Source organism: Aspergillus nomiae, assembly GCF_001204775.2.
Source record: "Aspergillus nomiae NRRL 13137 chromosome Unknown contig00029, whole genome shotgun sequence".
Taxonomy (NCBI): Eukaryota; Fungi; Ascomycota; class Eurotiomycetes; order Eurotiales; family Aspergillaceae; genus Aspergillus; species Aspergillus nomiae.
This window is the reverse complement of record NW_015378084.1, coordinates 138,319-159,535: the sequence shown is the minus strand read 5'-3', so window position 1 is coordinate 159,535 and position 21,217 is coordinate 138,319. Positions and strand designations below refer to the sequence as shown.

The 21,217-nt window shown below is 48.1% G+C and overlaps 7 protein-coding genes across 7 annotated transcripts; 2 read left to right on the top strand and 5 right to left on the bottom strand.

The window, feature by feature from the left end:
- Window positions 1-3,499: 3,499 nt before the first annotated feature.
- ANOM_001945 (putative ABC bile acid transporter) lies at window positions 3,500-3,778 on the bottom strand (the record flags this gene model as incomplete). Its single annotated transcript, XM_015547202.1, has 1 exon — window positions 3,500-3,778. One exon carries the CDS (start codon window positions 3,776-3,778, stop codon window positions 3,500-3,502), a length of 279 nt encoding a protein of 92 aa, XP_015410436.1.
- A 378-nt stretch (window positions 3,779-4,156) lies between these two features.
- On the bottom strand, window positions 4,157-5,641 carry ANOM_001944 (uncharacterized protein; the record flags this gene model as incomplete). Its single annotated transcript, XM_015547201.1, has 1 exon — window positions 4,157-5,641. One exon carries the CDS (start codon window positions 5,639-5,641, stop codon window positions 4,157-4,159), a length of 1,485 nt encoding a protein of 494 aa, XP_015410437.1.
- Window positions 5,642-7,691: 2,050 nt separating this feature from the next.
- ANOM_001943 (DNA-directed DNA polymerase delta POL3) lies at window positions 7,692-11,179 on the bottom strand (the record flags this gene model as incomplete). The annotated part of the gene is made up of 3 exons (XM_015547200.1): window positions 7,692-8,430; window positions 8,500-10,679; window positions 10,733-11,179. Coding segments are annotated over 3 exons (3,342 nt in total), but the record flags the coding sequence as incomplete, so codon positions are not given.
- A 722-nt stretch (window positions 11,180-11,901) lies between these two features.
- On the bottom strand, window positions 11,902-13,092 carry ANOM_001942 (NAD(P)/FAD-dependent oxidoreductase; the record flags this gene model as incomplete). Its single annotated transcript, XM_015547199.1, has 1 exon — window positions 11,902-13,092. One exon carries the CDS (start codon window positions 13,090-13,092, stop codon window positions 11,902-11,904), a length of 1,191 nt encoding a protein of 396 aa, XP_015410441.1.
- A 1,011-nt stretch (window positions 13,093-14,103) lies between these two features.
- ANOM_001941 (putative protein kinase) lies at window positions 14,104-16,332 on the top strand (the record flags this gene model as incomplete). The annotated part of the gene is made up of 1 exon (XM_015547198.1): window positions 14,104-16,332. The coding sequence occupies one exon, from the start codon at window positions 14,104-14,106 to the stop codon at window positions 16,330-16,332; it is 2,229 nt and encodes a 742-aa protein (XP_015410438.1).
- Window positions 16,333-17,151: 819 nt separating this feature from the next.
- Window positions 17,152-18,646, top strand: ANOM_001940 (acyl-CoA dehydrogenase family protein; the record flags this gene model as incomplete). Its single annotated transcript, XM_015547197.1, has 3 exons — window positions 17,152-17,644; window positions 17,706-17,933; window positions 17,997-18,646. The coding sequence occupies 3 exons, from the start codon at window positions 17,152-17,154 to the stop codon at window positions 18,644-18,646; spliced, it is 1,371 nt and encodes a 456-aa protein (XP_015410439.1).
- Window positions 18,647-18,946: 300 nt separating this feature from the next.
- On the bottom strand, window positions 18,947-20,064 carry ANOM_001939 (DUF3716 domain-containing protein; the record flags this gene model as incomplete). The annotated part of the gene is made up of 3 exons (XM_015547196.1): window positions 18,947-19,449; window positions 19,505-19,849; window positions 19,908-20,064. 3 exons carry the CDS (start codon window positions 20,062-20,064, stop codon window positions 18,947-18,949), a joined length of 1,005 nt encoding a protein of 334 aa, XP_015410469.1.
- Between the last annotated feature and the right edge of the window lie 1,153 nt (window positions 20,065-21,217).

The window sequence follows — 21,217 nt, the reverse complement described above, 5'->3', positions numbered from 1 at the left end:
TGTTTTTCTTTTTCTTTTCTTTTTTTCCCTTATTGCTAGTGGTAGCGTAAAACACTGTGAGGTAGAAGAGCGTCACTATTGTTGAGTAGCAATGGAATAATAGCAACCTTCCATGGTCCTGGAAACTTGTGGGCTCGGTCCGATATTGCACTATGACATGCCGAGTCGGATACCCATGGTCATGGCCGCCGTGTCCCGTGTCGATCCCATGTATGCCACTGTATCATCGGGTGTATATATATGCTGGGTTAATGTATCCAGATGCCTCCGGCGAAGTTATTATTCTACTCAGCAGAATGGTATATCAAAACACGAGGATCATACTGTCGAGCATGGGATTTATCTTCTAAAGATAATTAGTATGCTTAAAGAAATAAATCATCTCTGGAAATACCACTACGTCTGCTGCTTTCGACCAGAGTGAGGAGTTGGGTGAGGAGTCGACTCATCCCTCGGACAAAGAGATTGACTCCGCGGGCTGCGACTCACTCGCTTGTGAAATACTTTAGGGCTACTCAGACTTGGTCCGCAGAAATGCTAGCTAACTCTGTGTTCCATCATCATTGGTATACGGAGTCGGTGCAGTATATAGGGAATCCACCTTATGGATCTAACAGGTCAGGGCCTTTTTTTGTATAACATCAAGAATCTTTATGGCGGGAGCTGGGCGGTAGGGAAGAGTAGGTCTGCTGTGGATACATGCTTGCAGCCATTGATACGGAACATCAAACTCACGCGACAAAGCGCAGATGTTGGGCTTCTTTTGGTGCCTGGCGATTTTCTACGCTTTAGAGATACCCGTCCCGATCTCAGCGTCAAATCTAGTCATAGTCGCGGTGAGTAAGGGTTTTGGACAACTTCAATTTTGGTCAATTTTATCGTTTGTTGGGGAATTTCCGTATGCCAGTGGCCGACCAACAAGCCAAAGTACGGCATTAGCTAAACTATGTGCAACTAATGCAAGACCTGTGCATGGATGGATAGTTTACGAAAGCTGCAAGGTTTCAGGGTAGAATATGGATACTAGAATCTCAAGCTCCAGAGCAAGTATACCAAGTAATAAGACTGATACTTGGCCCCCAGCGTGATCTTTCCCTAATAGACCAAGCCCAGTCATAAAGAACACTCCAGCTACTATTTAGCCACAAGGTTGAAAGAAAAATCAAATCTACCATACTCCACTCTGTTATCATCAGTAAATATAAGTCGATTGAGATAACTTCCATGAGCCATTTTCCCCACGGGAGCTTCCTCAAAGCCATTGTCTTGGGGCAAGGATTAGCCTTAGGACATCTGCACTTGTTAAGATTAAAGTACTTACGTGGGAGGTTGACAGTGCGCGGCTCAGAATCTGGACCGAATGAGCCCTGCAGATTGCCGTGGTAAGTTTTTGCCCCTGTTTAACAGCTTTGGCGTTATACTTACTATCACATGGCGGGTTTTATCAACCCGAATTGCGTGTCTGGACAGATCAGAGGTGCATATCAATCCAGAGTTCGTGATATTTTGTATGCGGATTTTGACGACAATCTTATAGAATGCGCCATCCTTAACATCGAAGGGGCTTTCTTTGGTTTCCTTCCTGGCTTCTGGGGTGGAGATATCGCGGACAATAGGTTCCTCGCCTTGTGCCTGGAATTCAAAGGACACAAAAGAAAAATTCTCGTTGTCTGCTTTGATCATTAATTTTAGTCAGATATCTTATGAAACAAAGTATTAGGACAACAAGTGTGGCTGGATTCACTTACTCTCTGTTGCCATGTTGGCCTCTTACGGAGTCTTTTGAAAACTTCTGGACGTGTCGGTGTGATGATTATCTGTGTATTCAAGTTAGGCTAGAGTGAATTAAGGATACGAGCGATACTTTCTACCTTTATATACACGGCGAAGAGTGAAATCCTACGACAACATAAATTATGGTGAAGGGCTAGTCACTGGATGCTTCTATGGGTCGGTGCGTGTTATCCTTTGCCGATGTGGGGAGTTGTAGATGTGGGCTAACGAAATTACGAAGATACATTATTCGTCATGCATGTATGCATATATCTGCTGCAATACGTGTCACAGTTCCATGCAAATTAACAGCATCACAAGACGGGTACAGAGTTTTGTAGCAGTCGCTTTTTGACAAGAGATTTAGTCCGTCTTCGCACTATGTGTGGTGTCGGCCCGATGTCAGCGTCGAGGACTAATTGAACCTTAAGAGATATATACCTGGTTAGGTCAAAGAGGAGAATTGAAACAGAAGTAAAGCGTCTTTTTTGGTAGAAACTAATATGTCTACTGAGGATACGTTCCTTCACGCAGATGAATGGGTCGGTCATGTCCGGTGAAAGTCTAGATTCCATCGACCTTGACTTCAATCTCGTGCAGGCGGTTAGTCAGTCTACGGAAAGGCTAATTATTGAATCTCAATGTAAGTGAGGAAAACCAACAATCAACTGGCTGTGATAGGGCATCCTGCCCTATGCGGGATTAACTTTAGAGCGCCAGATACTTTACGGGATGGTGGCGGTGAGTCTTCTGAAATATGGCAGTTTATTTCCAAATGCTCCTTGTCACTTTTGCAAACCCACTGTGGGAATGAAACGTACATATATCGGAATTATTTTCCGTTGGCGAGTCAAGAAGAATACACAAACACTTGCAGGAATCAGGCACGATCGGGCAGTGCGTGGCCCATAATGCAGTGGATCAAGCGATTTGAAGAAACCTACTAAGAGTGTAGCGCAGACTGGCCCGGGGGTTTAGTCTCGTCGGAGAGTTTTCGACATAATCTTTTAGCGCGGTAGGAATAGATTGTATAGAGCCACGTATCCAGCTGGACGGGAAAACTCGCGTCTTTTCCATATGAGATGCATAATTTTTTCCTTTTTTTTAACCTTTTTCAACCAGATCAGATTACACCATGACTTCGTATAAGGTCTGGACGGCCAATTAAAAATCTTGGTTAGGTGCGACTTCCCGCGATGACTAGCCCTAACTGAGCTCAGAGGACTGAAGATCTTCTTCCAATTCCTGAATCTCCAGATTGTAGAGAGCATTCGGTCAAGTGGACCGGAGGGGACGTTTCGCTAGGTAAATAGCGGGGGTTTACACGCTCATTATTAGGATAAGGCTGGACTGATATGTAGTAAACCTAGTGGTTAGTTAACATAAGGAGGCATTTCAGGTTGCATACAAGCTATATGTCCTCATGCTAGTGACGTGTTCCTCGTCTCACGGAAGTCTACAGCACACTCCGTCGCTGCGAATGGTGAAAGAAACAGAACCTGTAGGATATAACTCCATTTACACAGTGTTATGTCCTGTGGAAACTCACTATTACTCTCTAGCTGGTCTTGTCTAAACTGCGACGCCAACATGACAAAAGATATGTTAAATTATCACACCTAGAAATCTCCACTTAACCTGACTCCTCTATCTTAATGTAAGATTGAACTGGTACACAGTAGTATCACAATCGGTGTCTAAAGTTGTCATGTACAGGACGAATTTTCTAGCTATAGATAACTTCAAGTAACTTCTCCCTCTCCGTATCTTCATCGACCATACCCCGAAAAACCCCGTTCTGGATATTCATCAACTCGCGTGGATGACCGAATTCTACCGCCGTTCCGTTGTCCAGAACCAGGATGCGATCAAAATCAGCTATGGTACTGAGACGGTGCGCAATGACAAGCAGAGTCAAGGAATCCCGGTCAAACTGTGCTCGCAGCGCCTCCTGGATTTGTGAATCTGTTGCTCGGTCGACCGATGAGGTAGCCTCATCTAGCATGAGGATCCTGGGATGTGCGACGATAGCACGCGCAAGACAAAGTATTGGCCGCCCAGGCTGAAACACCAAAATTTATATATTGAAATACGGTATTAGAAATAATAAAAGTATATACAGCTTTAAGAATATTAAAATTTCGTTTTTCAAAATTAATATAGCTAGTAGAATCTTGCCTTTCTGTTCTATTTGAGCTTTTGATAATGTATATACTTTTGATAGTACCTGATATTTGAATAGCTTCAATGTCTAGCAGGCGCAAAGAACATTGGTTGACCAACTTGCTTACCAAACACCTTTATTAGTTAACTAGTTATACCATACAAGTAGGGTCAACGTTATCAATGCAGAACCCGAACCTGACCCTATGCATACTCTAGGTCAAGGAACGCTCGACGTCCAGCAACTGTCTACCGAGCCCCCATAGGCTCTGGCCAAGTTCGCCCGTGTCAAGCGTTCAGCATCAAGAAGAAACTGGTCCAGTTCCTTTTCAGTCATCTCGGGACGGAAATTCCGTAAATTAGCCATGGTACGTCGCAATGCAGTATTTGCATTAGCGCGGATACTGTCGAGGTCATAACCGACTAGCTGGCCGTCACGCTTTCGGATCACCCCGTCGACCATGACGGTATGGACATCGGCTGGAGTGGAGTGTAGAATGGCTGTCCCCAGAGGAAACGCGGACGTACTAAGAAACCGTTGCGACGAGATAAAGACGAGATCGGCCCGCTTGCCAGGGGTCAAAGTGCCGATTCGGTCTGCCATTCCGACAGCGTCAGCACCATTCCGAGTGGCCCAGGTCAAGACATCGCGCACTCCGAGGTCGAGTTGCGTCGGGGCCTTGCGGGAGGCATGGACCGTATGATTATCAAGCAACCGCTGCATCTGAAGCGCTAGACGCATCTGGGCGAGATAGTCGGGTGCGACAATGCTGGTCGTGTCGATACTCAAGGTGGGTTTAATGCCATGTTCAATGCACGCCCGGATTGGGGGGATACCCATGCCCATTTGCATCTCTGTCTCCGTGGCAATGGACACTTTACCACCGGAGGCTGCAAGCAGCCCCATTTCATGATGGTTCAGACTCGTGCAGTGAATATGGACGTGATCAGGGAGCAAGAGTCCCCGGTCAGCGAGCTCCTGAACGCCATTATGCAGGCCGGTGTGCATGAATGGAGCGGTGTGAGAGCAACACAGCATTCCATGCTCCTGAGCAAACCGGATCTCTCTCTCCGTCTGGTCAAAGGGGACTAGCCCCGGATGGCTGGTTTGTAAACCCACACGAACTAAGTGGTGCTCGTTCTTGAAGCGGTAGAGGTCCTCTAGATGGGCTAGGCGGGCCTTCCAGCCGGAGAGGCCATTCCCCGACCCTTCGTACTGGCCATCACTCATCCCGTAGCAGTAGAAAGCACGAATGCCCGAGTCCTTTAAGGCCTGTAAATTGGCTTCCGCATGCTGTCTCGAACTCGGTGCTTCGACACAATCCAGAAGTGTGGTGACGCCGCTATCGATTGCCTCGAGCGCGCTGACCAAGGAAGCTGTGTATATGTCCTCTGCGCCGACGGCTGGTAGCCATCGCAAATAGCAGTTCGGCAAGAAGCGGACTAACGAGTGATCTGCCGCGATCCCGCGAAATAGCGACAAGCTCGTATGGCGATGGGTATCCACGAATCCCGGAACGACCACGCCACCGCTGGTATCGATGACTTCACACTCTGAGGCTGAGAACTCGTCAGCCCTTCCCACGGCGGTGATCACACCGTCCTCAACCAACACGGCACCACGGTCGAACTCGCCCAGCGAACCATCCATGGTCGCCACATAGCCTCCAGTAAAGAGATATTTTCCAATCGCTGGGTTCGTCATGGTGTGGGTAGCAACGGAGGTCCGAAAAATGTAAGGATGGTGGCATTAGAGTAACGGCGATGCATGAAGCTTCTTATAGAACTTCTTAGTGATGCACTTGCTCGGTGTTCCCTTATGTCCGAGTCTCGTCGGCATCGGGGCGGGGATATAGATATGGATCTATGGAGTTGTTCTTGAACCTAAATATCCATCCATCTCCTGGTACCCACTCGTACGTGCGCCTTTTTCGCGTTGTGCCTTCTGTTCCTGTTCGTGTTGGAGACGATCTATGTAAAGGAAGTCATCCATAGGGTAAAGCTGTTGGAATTTACATGACAATATAATTACGCATTCTCTGTTGCCTGACTCACGTCTCCACCAGAAATACTCCTGCGCAGACCCAGCGGAACGAGGTCGTCTACAACTAACACATCCCCGTTTTCTAGCATGGTGCCCAGGTCTCGCGGTGTCGGCTGGAAAACGGAGATCGGCATGTGGCTCGGTGAAGGTACCTCTCAAAGTCTCGTGGCGATATGTGCTGGAACGCTCGATGAAAATGTGGAAATTACGGCGATATTGCAGTCAAACTGCGGCACGTATGTTCCTACCTCTGGCTTGTTAGCATCGTGACGGGCACCTCTGGGCCAGGGTAACAGTACTTCCGGTCGACATAGACCACAAGGAGCAGGGATTGGGCGAACATTCCGAGCCAATTTTCTTTAGACTCGAGACGATCTCAGACAGCATGACAGGTCTTCGGTGTTGCCAAAAAGAGAAATACCCGAGAGGATAGACCGATATTTATCCCGTCCGTGTAGGAGGCCGCAGGAATTTCTTTTGCCACTCCCCTGGTATAACCTGTTTTGGGGATGAATATATCCACCATGGCCCATGAGTAGGGCAAGCATAGACTCTTCCTCCATGCTTGGTATCTATGATGATGGATGTCTACCAGTGCGAGGGATGGCACTGTAGCATCACGAAATAAATTGAGAATAGATCAGTCAACGAACTGTCTTTACAGATGCCACACAGCGATCCTCATCGTCCGTACTGGGCTCTCGGGGGGAAGAAAAAGGGATTTATATATCGTGACTTCTATATTGCTCGGAGTACTAATACTGTATTATTTCCCCCGTAAAATACTGATCCTCTCTTATCTTGAGAATTATACTCTGATATATCTGGACTACACGGTCACAGAGTCATCATCGGATCTGTGACATCAAGGTGCCACCCGGAAGTAGGGTCCGGGAGACCTGCAACAGCGAGCAATTGCCATGTATGTTGGGTATCGGGAGCACAAATATATCGAAAGTAGACCAATAGGAAAGGTCCGTACCGGATCATCCCGCCGCTAAACAGTCCGCCACTAGTGGTACATGTCCGGAGAGCTGCGAACTGAGAGTTGCCTTATCATATTTCGATGATTTCGCTTCTTGGAGTTCTGATCAAATAAAACAAAGTGAATGACGCCATCGAAAAATTCGCAGGAGATATCGTTGAGGGGTTTCTTCCTCCGCGTATGCTAGTAAATTGATTCTGATACCGGGAAACAGTCACTAACTGGACGTATCTTTGGAACATGGCCTCGAAGACATCCATTTGACGGAGTTCGAAATCTCTCTTCACCTTGGCAGCAGTCGGCCGAGTGGCGCAATGGTAGCGCGTTGGTTTCCGGTACCAAAGGTTTGCGAGTTCGAGTCTCGTCTCGGTCGGGTTCTTCTTTTTATCCGTGGATTGTGATGCCGAACGAGCCTTGTCTTCGCGGACCAGTTTCCTAGTCGCAGAGACTGAAATAGGTTTTTGCAGAGCCACCCTGCACAGGGTGCTCATGTTCAGAGAGCACTGAAGTGGAAACAGAGCGGTCTAAAAGTCCCGGTACAGGTGTACATATGTGCGAATATTCTCATTATTTGGTATCTAGACACAATCCTCCAGTCCGGATTGGTTCCATCGTTATCCATGGTGGTTGCCCAAGACGCCATAAAAATCAATCGACCCCGAGAAATAAGCAAAGGAGTCTTAATACTTATACAAGCCGCGCTAACCATACCCAGAAATACGAGTTTTACCACGCTCCGGCGTCGAAATCAAACCGAGAGAGCTCCTTTTGTGCATCTTCCACGTCCTTCTTTGCTTTCATACGCATATAGAAGATCGGACAGTCCCTGGACGAGCAGATGACTTCGCAGTGCAAACTGCCCTGGCAGCGCTGGCATTGGGTCCACAACCGCCCGAACCGGACCTCGAGATCGGACACTTTCGTCAACGATCTCGTATACAGCTCGCCAAGCCGCGGCTGACAGTGCTCGCACACAGCACCGGCCATTTCAGCCTTGCCGGAAAGGGGTTTCTTGCACCCCATGCAGGTGGCGGTTTTCTTCGCAAACTTCATAAGCCCACCCATAGTTGGTGCGGCTACTGAGATGGACCGTGTGTGCTCGCCGGTAAGAAGCTGTCCAGCTCTTTTCTCTCCGAGAATGGGCTCGAAGATACGGCCGAGAGGGTTTGCAAGTTGATTGTCCAGGTAATACTTGGTGTCGATAGGGAGATTATTCTCAAGAACGTAAATAGGGTCCTCAGACTTCTCGTAGTTCTTTGAGCCACCAGCACCCTTGACAATAACGTACGCAACACGATCGCCAAGGGTAGGCGCAGAACCCGCATCACGCTTTTTCATACGCTCAGCAAGTTCTACGTGTGCCTGCTTGGCTGCATAGTCGGACTTAGAAAGAGCCTTTGTGATCACAAGCTTCGACATGTCGACCTTGTTTTGTAAAAGGTCTGAAATCGTTTCCTTGACATACCTAGAGGCACGTTAGTTGTTATGATATGATAATGCTACAGACTAAGGAACGCTAAGTATGGAGACTCACTCTTGGGCGCCGTCAACGTCTCTGTCAATCAAGATCTTGTGCAGCACTGTCTCAATGACATTTTGCACCAGTAAACAGTTGTCACGACGAACAGTCTCGATACCTTTGGTGTCCATCTTATCATACTTTTCGGTTTTCGTCCAGTATAAGCCAGCATATCTCTTCTTGTTGATGAGGAGGTACGGGAAATACACCTTTTCGAACTCGAGCTTGATTGGCTTCAGGAATTTCGAAGAGACGTATTCCGAAGCCTCCTGTCCAAGCTTCATGGCGTCCGCTAGCTCCGTGACACCAAATTTGACCATGACGGAGTCGGTATCACCATAAATAACTTTTGCGTCGTGGGAATAGCCATTCGCAATTGTGTATCGTGCTTCCACTTCCTGCTTCGTTTTTTCGATCATTTGACGACCGTAACTGGTTGTGCTACTTGCAATAGGTAAACATGGCAATTTTCCAACCGTTGCACCCGTGAGACCGTAAACACTGTTAGCGCTGATCTTAAGGGCGAGCTGTCTTCCGTTCAAGACAGCCTTCTTGAAAGGATCTGTTTCACTCGCCAACTCCTTCTTCGCTCGTTTTCTTGCGGAAAGCAGTTCTTCTAAAATCTGAGATAAGAGACCCTTGCGGACCTTCGTTGTGCAGAACAAGTCTCCATTAGGCGTCACGATGTAGTCCTCATCCTTCTTCAGATTGTACTTTTCAACGGCCTTCTTGTTCAATAATGTTGTGTAGCATAGATTGTGGGCTTGGATAATGGAGGGGTATAGGGAAGCAAAATCCAGAGTTGCAATAGGAACACTATAGTAGCCTCGAACCGGTTCAATGACAGTAGCACCTTCGTATTCCTGTTCACTTTCTGGAGTATTATTTGGAATAACCAGTTGTTGTTCCAGGGCCTTCCGGAATAACTGACTCATGAATTTGACTTGTTGACCGCGTGATAAAAGGAAATTGAATGGAACACCCGTTACTCTTGCCATCTCTGTATAATTAACGAGGCACATGAGCTTGTCCATTAATCTCTGAGGGAGGTATGCGTCCTTAAGACAGTACACGGCAAGACGTCGCCTTGAGTCGGGTGTTCCGTTATGCAACTCAGTGATCATTGTGTGGTGAACATCTTCCTTCTGTTCACCCAGAAACTCGTAAGACACAGAGTTCAATGTATAACTTCTCAGCTGATGATCTCTTTGGACCAGTTGCAAAAGGTCGAGTTGGATTCTTCCGTTGGTATTGGTCGCCTTTGTATCACGGTTGCCCATCTGTTTACTAGAGAAGCTTGTTTCTTTAGCCTGGGTCAAAACGCCGTTCAACCTAGTCCAGTAAGGGAATCCAGTGCACTTCAAGTGCTTCGCTCGATCCAGAAGGTAAGGGAAATCGAAGTTGGCAATGTTATATCCAATAATCACGTCAGGGTCGACTTTCTCCACGAAATCGCGCCAAGCCATCAGCATTTTCTCTTCTTTTTCAAACTCCAAGATCTGGGTATTGACAATCAGGCTACACGTATCCAAAACAAATACATTTCGGATGAAAGGCTTTGACTCTCCATAGCGAGTCACGACGTTGGCGATCTGGATGACAGGATCTTGGTTTGGTTCTGGAAAGATACCCTTTCGTCCAGCACACTCGATATCGAAGGATAATATACGGAGCGGCGCCATTTTTGCCCATTCCCCATTAGGTGGGTGGGCAACCAGGTCGCGATAATCGACAACGGCTTCGATCTGGCAATTGGAGTGTTTTTCTTTTTGGTGAAGAAGTCGGTACTTTCCCGCCTTAGCTTCTACCCAGGACATGCCGGAGATATTTGTATCAATCATAAACCTCAAAAGATATTGGATATTGTCAAAGGTGGCAATCTTTTCAATGCCAGTCCAAAGACCTTTGTAGTTCATGCTTTGGCCCCCGTTCTCCAACGCGCCTCGCAATTTGCTGATAAACTTCGGCTCGGTGACGGTGATCTTCAGGTACCAACTCTTTTGATTCCCTTGATAGCCATAGATGTTCTCTCTCAGAGTTACTTGAACCGACTGGATCATCGTCTGGAAATTACCGATTCTGCTTTCCAGGAAAGCCCGATACGGGTCGCAGTCTTCTTTCGTAAAGTTCACCGGAGCGGCGATATAGAGGTAATGTTGGAAGCCGGTTACATGCAGCAAGACGGATTGGCCAGCCTGTACGGGACGTTAGAGCAATTCGCAGATCATCGACACCGCGCAGACAATACCTCTGTGACTCCAAACAGTCTAACGGCCGGTTTGCCACCCATGAGCGTTCCTTCTTCGGCATCAATCTGTTGGAAGCAGACACTCTCCTTCGTAGGGTCAAACTCGCCAAGCGGAGGCCGCTCCCATTGTTGGTCCTTCTCCGCATTGCTATCCTTCAAGTCATTGATGTCCTGTGTCAATTTCTCAAGCACCTCCTCCTCGAACTGACTCTTCTGTAACTGACTCGAGCCCGGCACTTTACGTTGGCCATTTTTAACGGGCGCATTGACTCTCGCGGGTGGTTTGCTGTCGATTTTCCGTTTCTTACTCGCGTCTGGGGATTTCAGGATACCGCGCGGATTATTCGATGCATCTCCCAGAACCCGCTTCTGGGGCGTCGCGACAGCTTCGGGCATGACGGAAAGATCATAAAACCGCCGCAGTAGGCCGATACTATCAACAATGCAACCTATGTGAAGTAGGGTTGGTGAGTCGTGAGAACTAATCCATGGGAGCACTATAGGCGGAGTCGCGGGCAATTATGCTCCATTCATGCAGGTCGTGTCTTGTTCGCGCCGGACGTGACGCGTTGACAAAAGTCACGTGGTGATAGCCATTATCAACTAGGGTAGCATTACGGAGTACGAAAGTCCAGGTTAAGGAATACTATTTGCTTTTTCCTTCTCTTTCTATATATTCCTTTGATACTCTGTATATCTTTCCCCCTAGATTTAACACTGCCACTAAAATTCACAAGGCCGTGCAATTGTGCTTGGTCCGATGACGTCATAAGCGTCCGACTGGTAGTTTCCTTTCCAGTTCGGAGTAAAACATGAAGAATTTCAATTCGTATAGAATTTGGCGAGACCTGTTCTCCGGGTAATCACTACGTACTCTTGTAGGTGCACACTTGATAGTCTATACTGAGTGGCATTACTCATAAAATCTCCGGACAAACAAGTAGCGATATTCGAACAGCAAGGTTATTGGTATCTTATTTAAACGAGATCAATATATAGAGTTGAGAAGTGCAACACATGAGGGCATAACCTTTGGGTTACAAACCATGCTTCATCTTGAGAAATAAATCGCAACAAGCCCGCCATGGTTGTTAAGATGCTATAAAAAAGACCGCACCTCAGGTCCAGCTGTCACCAACTTGACTGATAAACAGCGTTTCCCCCAGAAGTTATACCTTGGGTGCTCCGCTCTCCTCTGTCTTATAAATATTGTTGTAACCATTCAGAGATTTCTGTGTCAAGGCTGCCATATCTCTTCCTTGGAATCTGCTAGGATCCAGTGCTCGCCTAATAACATCATCGACGGGCTGTTCTTCAAGTAATTGAGCCAAGAACTTCGCTGCTCCAGCTGCGTGGGTAACCCACACCGCCGCTGCCATGTACAGACCCTCGGTAGAGGGGATACTTCCTACCAACGGCATATTGTCGGGTGTCATTGAGAAGATCCCGTTGAATCGCTTTCTCGGAACGAACTTCGTCTCCTCCGGTATCAAACGCATGGCACGGCTTAATGTCTCATCAAACTGCCCGATCCAGTCACCAATAGCAGTGTCCCTCGGTTCATTGATAGCAGGGGCATGATCATAAGAGCCCAAGCCAAAGAAAGTACCATGATCACGGGCGTATACATGATGCTGTGGCCATCTCACCCAAGGCGCCTTGCGTAATTTTGGTGTGTGATGCTCGCCATACATATATGGGTGCGCGACAGGTACAACTGGAATTGGAATGTCGAACTGGCAAAGGTTACTTGCCCAAATTCCCGTGGCAATAATGACTTTCTTTGCCGGGATGAGCCCTGATGTGGTCATCACACCATTCACGCAGCCATTGGCCTGTTGGATTTCGGTAACTTCTGCTTCGATGAGTTCGACGCCCTTGCCTTGTGCATTTTCCTGGTAGAACGAGGTTATTCTGATAGCATCCGCAGCTCCATCACCAGGAAAGTACAAAGCTATTTGGTGATCGTCATTGACCAGGTCTGGGGCTAAGCTAACTGCCTGCCCGGAGGATATCAATTCGGCACGGAGTCCAGCTCTCTTAGCCAACTCACATCTCGACCTTAATCGGTCGACGCCTTCACAGCTAGTAGCAATTTCAAGACCTCCAACAGCATCGAATCCGCCGGGTACCTTCGTGTATTCTCTCACAGTGTCCATGGCAAGGCGGGTAAGAACCTCAGATTCATTGAATTGACCAACAAGGCCGGGAGCATAACCTGTCGATCCGTTCAACTGTGAAAACGACCGATCGATAAGAACCACTTTCTTGTCAGTCTGGGATAAGAAATAGGCCAGCGCGGACCCCACGATTCCTCCACCAACAATGGCAATATCAGACGTGGTCTTTGAGGATTCCATCGTGGCTTGCTGCAGGTATTGGGGATTTTGACCTCGAAAGCACAAGGAGAAAGTATTCTGGAGGTCATGCATGTCGATTAAATACTAATCGGTGATCACGTTGTAACTTAAAAATGGGTGGGGTGGTTCTCTTGGTGTCTCGTATCCTGAGTAGAATCAGGCCATGAACTATATATATCTGTCTATGTAGAATCGCCGTGACACCGGTAGTACGCGGAGGAGGTGCCGGAGGTTGCCGAATATACGTCGTAAAGAAGGATATGACGTCTGTCTATGTAGTAGGTACATTCACAAAACCGAACAAAATAAACCTCCTTTATCCCGATCCCAGGTATATGTAGACAAAATGTGGGGTGGAAAGGCAGAGATGGCGGCCTAAGGCAGCGTGGCGGGTGTCCACTTTTGGGAGGGACTTCGAATTTGACTCACGGAAAGAATTCCACATCCCACTAACAATGCAACTCCACACCGAATGACCTCACCGGGCAAGGGAGTTTACCGATTCTTCGGGAGACTCGACTAGTTTGAACAACACAAGCGGATCGTTTGATTTGATGGGATTTGTGGGAACCTGAAACTCTGAGTCAAGAGCGTTGCCTAGTGTGCGCCCTGTTGATGGCATCTGGAATTTAGAATCGAATGGAAGGCGGACAAGGCCAACGGAACCGCCCTGCGTGAGAACCAATTGGAACCAGAAACCGTGGCATCTTCTGAACAACAACTGTCAACTCCAAAGCTTGCCGATCGGGCTGGCTTTTAACCGCTATCGTGCCCCGATTGGTGTCGACTTATCAACGAAAACTATATATCGCACAATCTTTCCATCGCGCCCCTTGCAGATACTCGGTAGCGCTCCCTGGTATGAAGGCTTTATTTTGATAAAACCCTCCACAGTATCTGCCTTCGTACCTCGAGACGACGCTATTAGATGGCCATTGTCATGTCCTTACATGGCTCTAGCGTAGCCGCAAATCTGATGCTTCTTCCTGTTTGAATTATATTAGTTTTAAGATGTCGATGTTCAGGTCACCTGCAGATTTCTCTTCCGAATCCGAGTCCGAGGAATCTAGCTTGGATAGGGGTCCGAACGAACAAGAAGATGCTCCATCAAGATCTACTGCCAAGAAGGCTAAGGCTCCCGGAACGGGAACGAAGTCGCCTCCCCTTTTGGAAGGAAGCAGCTATGAAAGCGTCGAGGGCGATGCAAATGAAAACAATGAACTTGATGTCGACACCGAAGTTCATTCTAACATGATGACGGCTGCTCTCCTTGAATTCTACTGTCTCAGCCGGGCTGCGGATATTCTCAATGCACAAGAAGGCTCACACAAGCGCTACACACGTGACTCGCCAGAAGTCCAGTACCTTGGAAGAAAGATGTATAATTATAAGTCACGATTCCTCTCCTCCCATGGGGTAATAGCCGGGGGAATCGAAAAAGACGAGCTGCGGACAACAAGGCAGTATTATCGGGACAACCTTGATGTTCTTGGCATGTCAGCACTGGAGGATCTCGACATAGACGATACTCAGCGGCAGGTACCACCGCGCAGAACAACGGGAGATGTTGTCTTAGCTTCGAAGGCCTCAAATACTGTGCGACGTAACCCAGATCAAGAGTATGCAGGCCCTGCAAAACGTGGATTATACAGGCCCTCCCTTGCAGATATCGGGAAACGACTCCCCAGTGCAGAGAACATCAGGGCGTTAGAGAATGTTCATCTTGACGTAGGAAGTCTACCAAGCCAATCGTTACACCTCGCAGGAAGCTCGCCTGCAAGCTTCCCATTGTTTGAAAGCAATCTGCCCACACCACATAACCACTTATCACGTTATGCGACGGAATTTGCCGAAGTCAAAGTCCTCGGCCGTGGATCATTTGGAGAGGTGTATCACGTGAAAAACCATATCGACGGACAGCCATATGCGGTAAAGAAGATTCCTATCAGTCAGCGGCGGCTAGAGCAATTGCAAGATGGAAACGAGAACCAGCTGGAAAATATCATGAAGGAGATACGAACCTTGGCTCGGCTTGAGCACACAAACGTCGTCCGCTACTACGGAGCATGGGTAGAACAGGCGCACATATCGGGTTATGTACGAAACGGCCGCGAGGTCCCTGCCGAGGTTGAGAGTGAGAACACGCAAAGCGCCCTGGCCGGTCCCGAACCGAGCGACAGCGAAAGCTTCGGAGTCGTGTTCGAATATTCCCAGGCTTCGGCTGGTGGCTTTGAAGACGATGAGGATACCGAATCGATTCCTCGTGACTTTGACGCTTTTACCAATAGCCAGGTATCTACCTTTGGAGGGACGGATGACGATATTTTCACGGATGGGTTAAGTTACGACCCGTCCAAGCTGCAGATACAACGACGACATCGCGGCGGGCCTCAAGTTCCTGCAGTGGTTTTGCATATTCAGATGTCACTGCATCCCATTTCACTTAGCTCATATTTGAACTCGCAACCATGTGAGCTTAAAGATGACCAGATACCACGCCGACATTGCTACCACTTGGCCCCGTCATTGAGACTCATGCTGCGCATAATCTCAGGAGTCGAATATCTGCACTCTAAGGGGATAGTACACCGGGACCTCAAGCCTGCTAACATCTTTCTGTCGTGTCCTGATCACCGAGACTCTGACGGATGCTCTCCCTGTCAGTTAGATAACGAATATTCTTCCTGGTATTCCCACCCTCGAATCGGTGACTTCGGTCTAGTTGCCGATATCTCCCACTTGAATGAGCATCAGTCGGATAGTCCCAGTACCTCTTTACAGCACAATACGAAGGTGAACCATGTTGTTGGGACAGAGTTTTATCGCCCACCTTTGGTTCATCTCGCTGTAGATAATGCCGAGAGCTCAGAAGACACAGGCGGCTGTTACAAGGTTGACGAGTCCCTGGATGTCTTTGCGCTTGGGGTGATCCTCTTCGAGCTTCTGTATCGCTTAAACACCAAGATGGAACGCCAGTTCGTTCTAGGGGAATTGACGCGCTGTCAGCAGGATCAGTCAACAGGATCCGCTTTGGGACGTGCGCCATTCCCTTGTGATTTCGCACAGAAGATTGATTTGGGAGAGGAGAAATATGACGGGCATGTATCTATCGCCGAGGAATTAATGACCTGCATCAGTGGGATGCTGGAACCCTTACCCCAGAAGCGCTGGAGCTTATCCGACGTCAAGCAGCATCTGCACAATATTCTGACTGTCGCTCAGAGGGCACCGTGCCCCTAATGGGGTTTGTCACAAGCCATAGCTGTGCCAGGAGTACTGCATATTTGCTCATATATTGCATCATTGTACATCTGTCTCGATCAAGCGCTGAGTACATGAAATATATCGGAGACTTGAAACATCAAGTTGAAGATCATTGCGGCGGAGAATACTTTGAAATAAGCATATAACATTAGAATCTAACCCCCATTCCTCTCACTCGCAAGCTGTTGAATGCTGTAATACTGCTCTTGTCCCATTTATCTATTGTCCCAATGATCTACACTGGCAGAACCCAGCTTAGGGCCGCTTTTTCCTCAGTGACTGATCCCTGCTGGCCACGGCGAGAGTGATTTTATAGTGCCACCCACTCGCACTCTGGCTCGTTTCATCCTGGATGAAGCTGACCTCTCTATGTTGGCTGAACCAAAGTTCTCAGATAATCCAACACAGGACTTTGGAATAATTGAAAACAAGAGCCTTCGGTTAATAGATGGTATGTTGGTACCAACCCCAGTTCAGCCATAGGCGATATTGAGGTAGTTGATATTACCCAATGAACTTTCTGGACCGTATCTATCAAAGCCTCATAGTTAATCCTAATGCTTTAGAGAATGCGCTGAGGTACACGTATATAGGGGAGTAGCGAGGTTGGACCTTCTGAGTACTACACGTGTAGGATGTCCGCGGCCCTCGGTTTCGGTCGAGACGTCTCCCAGAAAGCTTTCCCCGCATCAACCCCGGATAAGATAAAGAGACCCTGATCTACAACCGAGGACCACCATATCCAACGCAGGAGTGCCGTTAATTGTTCTATTTTAATTCATCTGTCATTAAACCATGGCCCGCCAAGATCGCGCCCCAACAGCCCCATACAGCGAGCCCTTGCTCCCCCAGCTCGACGTCAAGAACCCATACTACACCGACCTCCACCACAGTCTCCGCGCCTATGTCCGCGACTACGTAGAATCATCAATTGCACCATACGCCCATGAATGGGAAGCCGCTGGCCAAGTCCCCGAACCCGTGCGCCGTCGCCACTGCGAACTGGGGTTCGGAATCGTTCATCCCCTGACCACGATCGAAGATGCCGCCGGACTATCCCTCCCGAACAACGTGCCACGCGAGAAATGGGATACGTGGTGCTCGCTCATTGTCGGCGATGAGCTCATCCGGACCGGATACGTGGGTGTGATCTGGGGACTGGGCGGTGGGAATGGCATCGGGTGTCCGCCAATTGCACGGTTTGGAACAAAGGAGCAGAGGCAGAGGTGGCTTCCCGGGGTGGCGAAGGGGGATATTCGGTTTTGTTTGGGGATTACAGAGCCTGATGGTTAGTGATGTTCTCACCGGAGTGATGACTACTTTTGTTTACTGATATGCCTGTTTGATAGCTGGGTCGGATGTCGCGAATATCTCGACGACGGCAAAGCGTGAAGGCGATTTCTATGTTGTTAATGGCGCGAAGAAGTGGATCACCAATGGTATCTGGGCTGACTATTGTACTGCTGCGGTGAGGACTGGCGGTCCTGGAAGGGGTGGTATTAGCTTGCTGGTGATTCCTCTGGCGGCGCCTGGGGTAACGCGACGAAGGATGTATAATTCCGGTGTTCATGCAAGTGGTGAGGACACTTGTTTGCCATTGAGATTCTTGCGTCCTTGATCGCTAATGTGCTATGTGCTAGGATCCACTTTCATCGAGCTGGATGACGTCCGGGTCCCGGTAGACCACCTCATCGGAGAGGAAAACAAGGGCTTTCCGCTCATCATGTCAAGTAACTCCACCTATTACCATACTGAATTATATCTGTTCATGACTAATACCGTGCTAGATTTTAACCCCGAGCGTCTCAGCCTCGCCTGCGCATCGTTGCGTCTAGCTCGTGTGTGCGCCGAAGATGCCTTCCATTACGCCACACAGCGCGAGACATTCGGCGCTCCGTTGATACAAAGACAAGCCATACAGTCGAAGATCTTCAAGTTCGGGCTCATGATCGAACCCGCATACGCGTTCATGGAACAACTTGTGAATATCCTCGAGCAGACCAAGGACAGACCTACCGACGATGTCCGAATTGGAGGTATGACTGCCTTGCTCAAAGTGATGTCTACCAGAGCCCTGGAGAAAAGTGTCAGAGAGGCCCAGCAAATACTCGGTGGTGCTGGGTATAATAAGGCTGGAAAGGGGGCACGTATTGAGCAGATTAGTCGTGATGCCCGGGTTCATGTTGTTGGGGGCGGAAGTGAGGAGATCATGATGGGCCTTGCGCTGCAGGAGGAGACGAAAGCGCTTCGAACGAGGCGTCAGGCTTTGGAGAAGAAGGCGAGGCTTTAGTGTGATGCTCCCAATTTCACATCTTACCGCAATGTACATATTTCTGGACCATGTAGTTAACACCGTTTCTGAATCAAGATAGCAGACAAAACGCAATATGCCTATGTTCAATGGAAGTAGTAAGTGCAATATCCCATGATGACATGAGGGTTGGAGTACATGTTCAAAAGACGAACACCTGAAAATGTAACAAAACAACGATGAAAACAAATGTTATACATCCTCCTGAAAGAACCCCAAGGAGATGACACCAAATGGCCCCAAAGACCAGAATACACACAAGGTAATCAACCGGCCAACTCACCCGCCCTTAACAAGATCCCAGGGGTTAACCGTACTTTGATGTGGCTCCGTGCCTTCAATCTGCTCGATTCGCCTTCTTATCACATCATAGTGCTGTGTCATATCAAGAAGAGCCTGTTTGAGCAACGGAAGGTTATGAAAGGCCTCAGGTCGAAGAGGAAAGGCGATCGCCTTGCCATCATGTCTACACTTCACCCTACCATCCTCTGAAGAAGCTGCGGTCATACAAGTCATAGTCCTTCCAGGCTCTGGCACCTTCGTCCATGTGACTGACTTTGAATGCTCAGACTCTTGCACATTAGATGGCGCTTGGGTAGTGGGACCACTCTGGCCCTGAGATGAGCTAGGCTGCAAAAGTAAGAGAAACCGCTCGGCCTCTTCATCAGACACGGGACGTGCGATGTGAACTTCCTGGCTGGCGAGGGGCTGAGACGACGGATCAGTCCCCTCTCTAGTACCAGACGAACTGCCGATATCTTCAGAGCTCTCACAGTGAATACCTAACCAAGACCATCAACACAAATACCAAGACACGCTAAGTGATACTATACTCACGATGAGCACAAGTATAGCGTCTACTAAAGCGACAATTCGCACAGGACCCATGGATCTTCGTGTCGGCTGTAGTATCAGAGCCTATGATACAGGCCTTCCATACGCCAAGATGCTCTCTACAGAAAGTACAAGGCTCGGAGGTTACGGTGCCTCGTGTTTGAACGAACGCTGCCAGGCGCGACAGGTTGTTCGTGAGTTCTCGTATAACTGGGCGGTTGTTTCGGTCTGTCTGCCAGTCTAGGGTTCGCTGGACCGGGAGATTTAAGTAGTATTCAATTGCTGGGTTGGGGTTCGGTCCTGCGTCGGGGAGATCATGAGGCCCTAATCCTGAGACAGCGGGCGTGTCTGCTCGGTGGGCCTCATTAGCATGCTGACTGAAGTGGAATGCTCTGGTTCAGCTTACGTGCTTGCTTGGAGCGCTTTGCCTTTCTGGTCGGAGTCGAGGTTGCGCGCTGTTCGGGTCGTGGTGTTGATATGCTTGATGAAGGCGCGTCTTTGGGGGTATGCTCCGGCTTGCGCTTTTGCTCGGTGTCCATTGGTTCAGGGTTCATGATGGGCATAGTGGAGATGAATACGATAAGATATGGAAAGCCGGAGGATTCGTTGAATACGAAAAGTGTTTTGGTTGAGTCTATCCCAAGATTTGAGTGGAAAGACAGCTGAAGGGAGGAAACAAAGCAGGATCAATGACAGTTAAAGGCTACGTGTTACTCATGTACCAAATGAAAGAATATGTGCTGTGTTGACAGCTTTGTCTCGGCATCATCACATAGCTTTGCACCTGTCGTGATGGCGAGCACGATCTACGTGTTTATTACCTCGTTTGCTCACCATAAACACAGCTGGGAGATGTATAACGACATCATATCATGTAGGCCAAACAAAAGGATTGTGAAAGCCAGCATTAGGATATAGTATATTGTATTTCACTGTTCCTGCTGTTTAATAAGAACATACAATGCAGATCAATATAATCTGCACAAGATGCTTAGAGCTGTTTTGAGTCTGCACTGATAATCGAAATGCAAACCTGATCATAGACTACAACTATGCCTACTACAGTACACATTCTATGAATGGATCTTAACATAATTTCAAGATTTATATACATCGAAAATGAAATCCACAGGGTCTAAGAGCGCTTAATCACTTAAAAACGTTAGACCAGATGTCTACAGCAAGTTAAATCTGAGTGCCTATGATCTACTACATTCAGGCTCGCCGAATAGGCAGACACAGTCTACCTTACTCATCTGCCTGGACCATTACGAATAGCTTCAAGGAACAGGAGATCCATACTGCCAACAGACTTGGATCAATCGCGCTTAAGGTCATTTCCCTCAGAACGATAGGGTTAAGGTAGAAAAGTATCAACTCACAACAATAATACATGTTCAAGAACTAGTAAAGCAGAAGCAAACTATACTCGGTCTGCCATATCAATTTGCTAGTAGTGCATTTCAACCTTTAACGAGTGAGGTGTCTGATGCTTGACGTGATTTGCTGTGTTTAGGGTATTGGCTGGTCAGGAGAGAAAGCACGTGGGTCCATCCCTTTCCAGTTACTTTTAAGCACGTCCTTATTGACTACAATGTGCGTACAAAGTACGTTACCACACTTAGAAGGGGGGAAATGATTTTTCAGTATCGTTCTTCCCTTCACATGAATGGGACAATAAATGAAGAACGGTTGAATAGTGGGCAGTGCTATGGA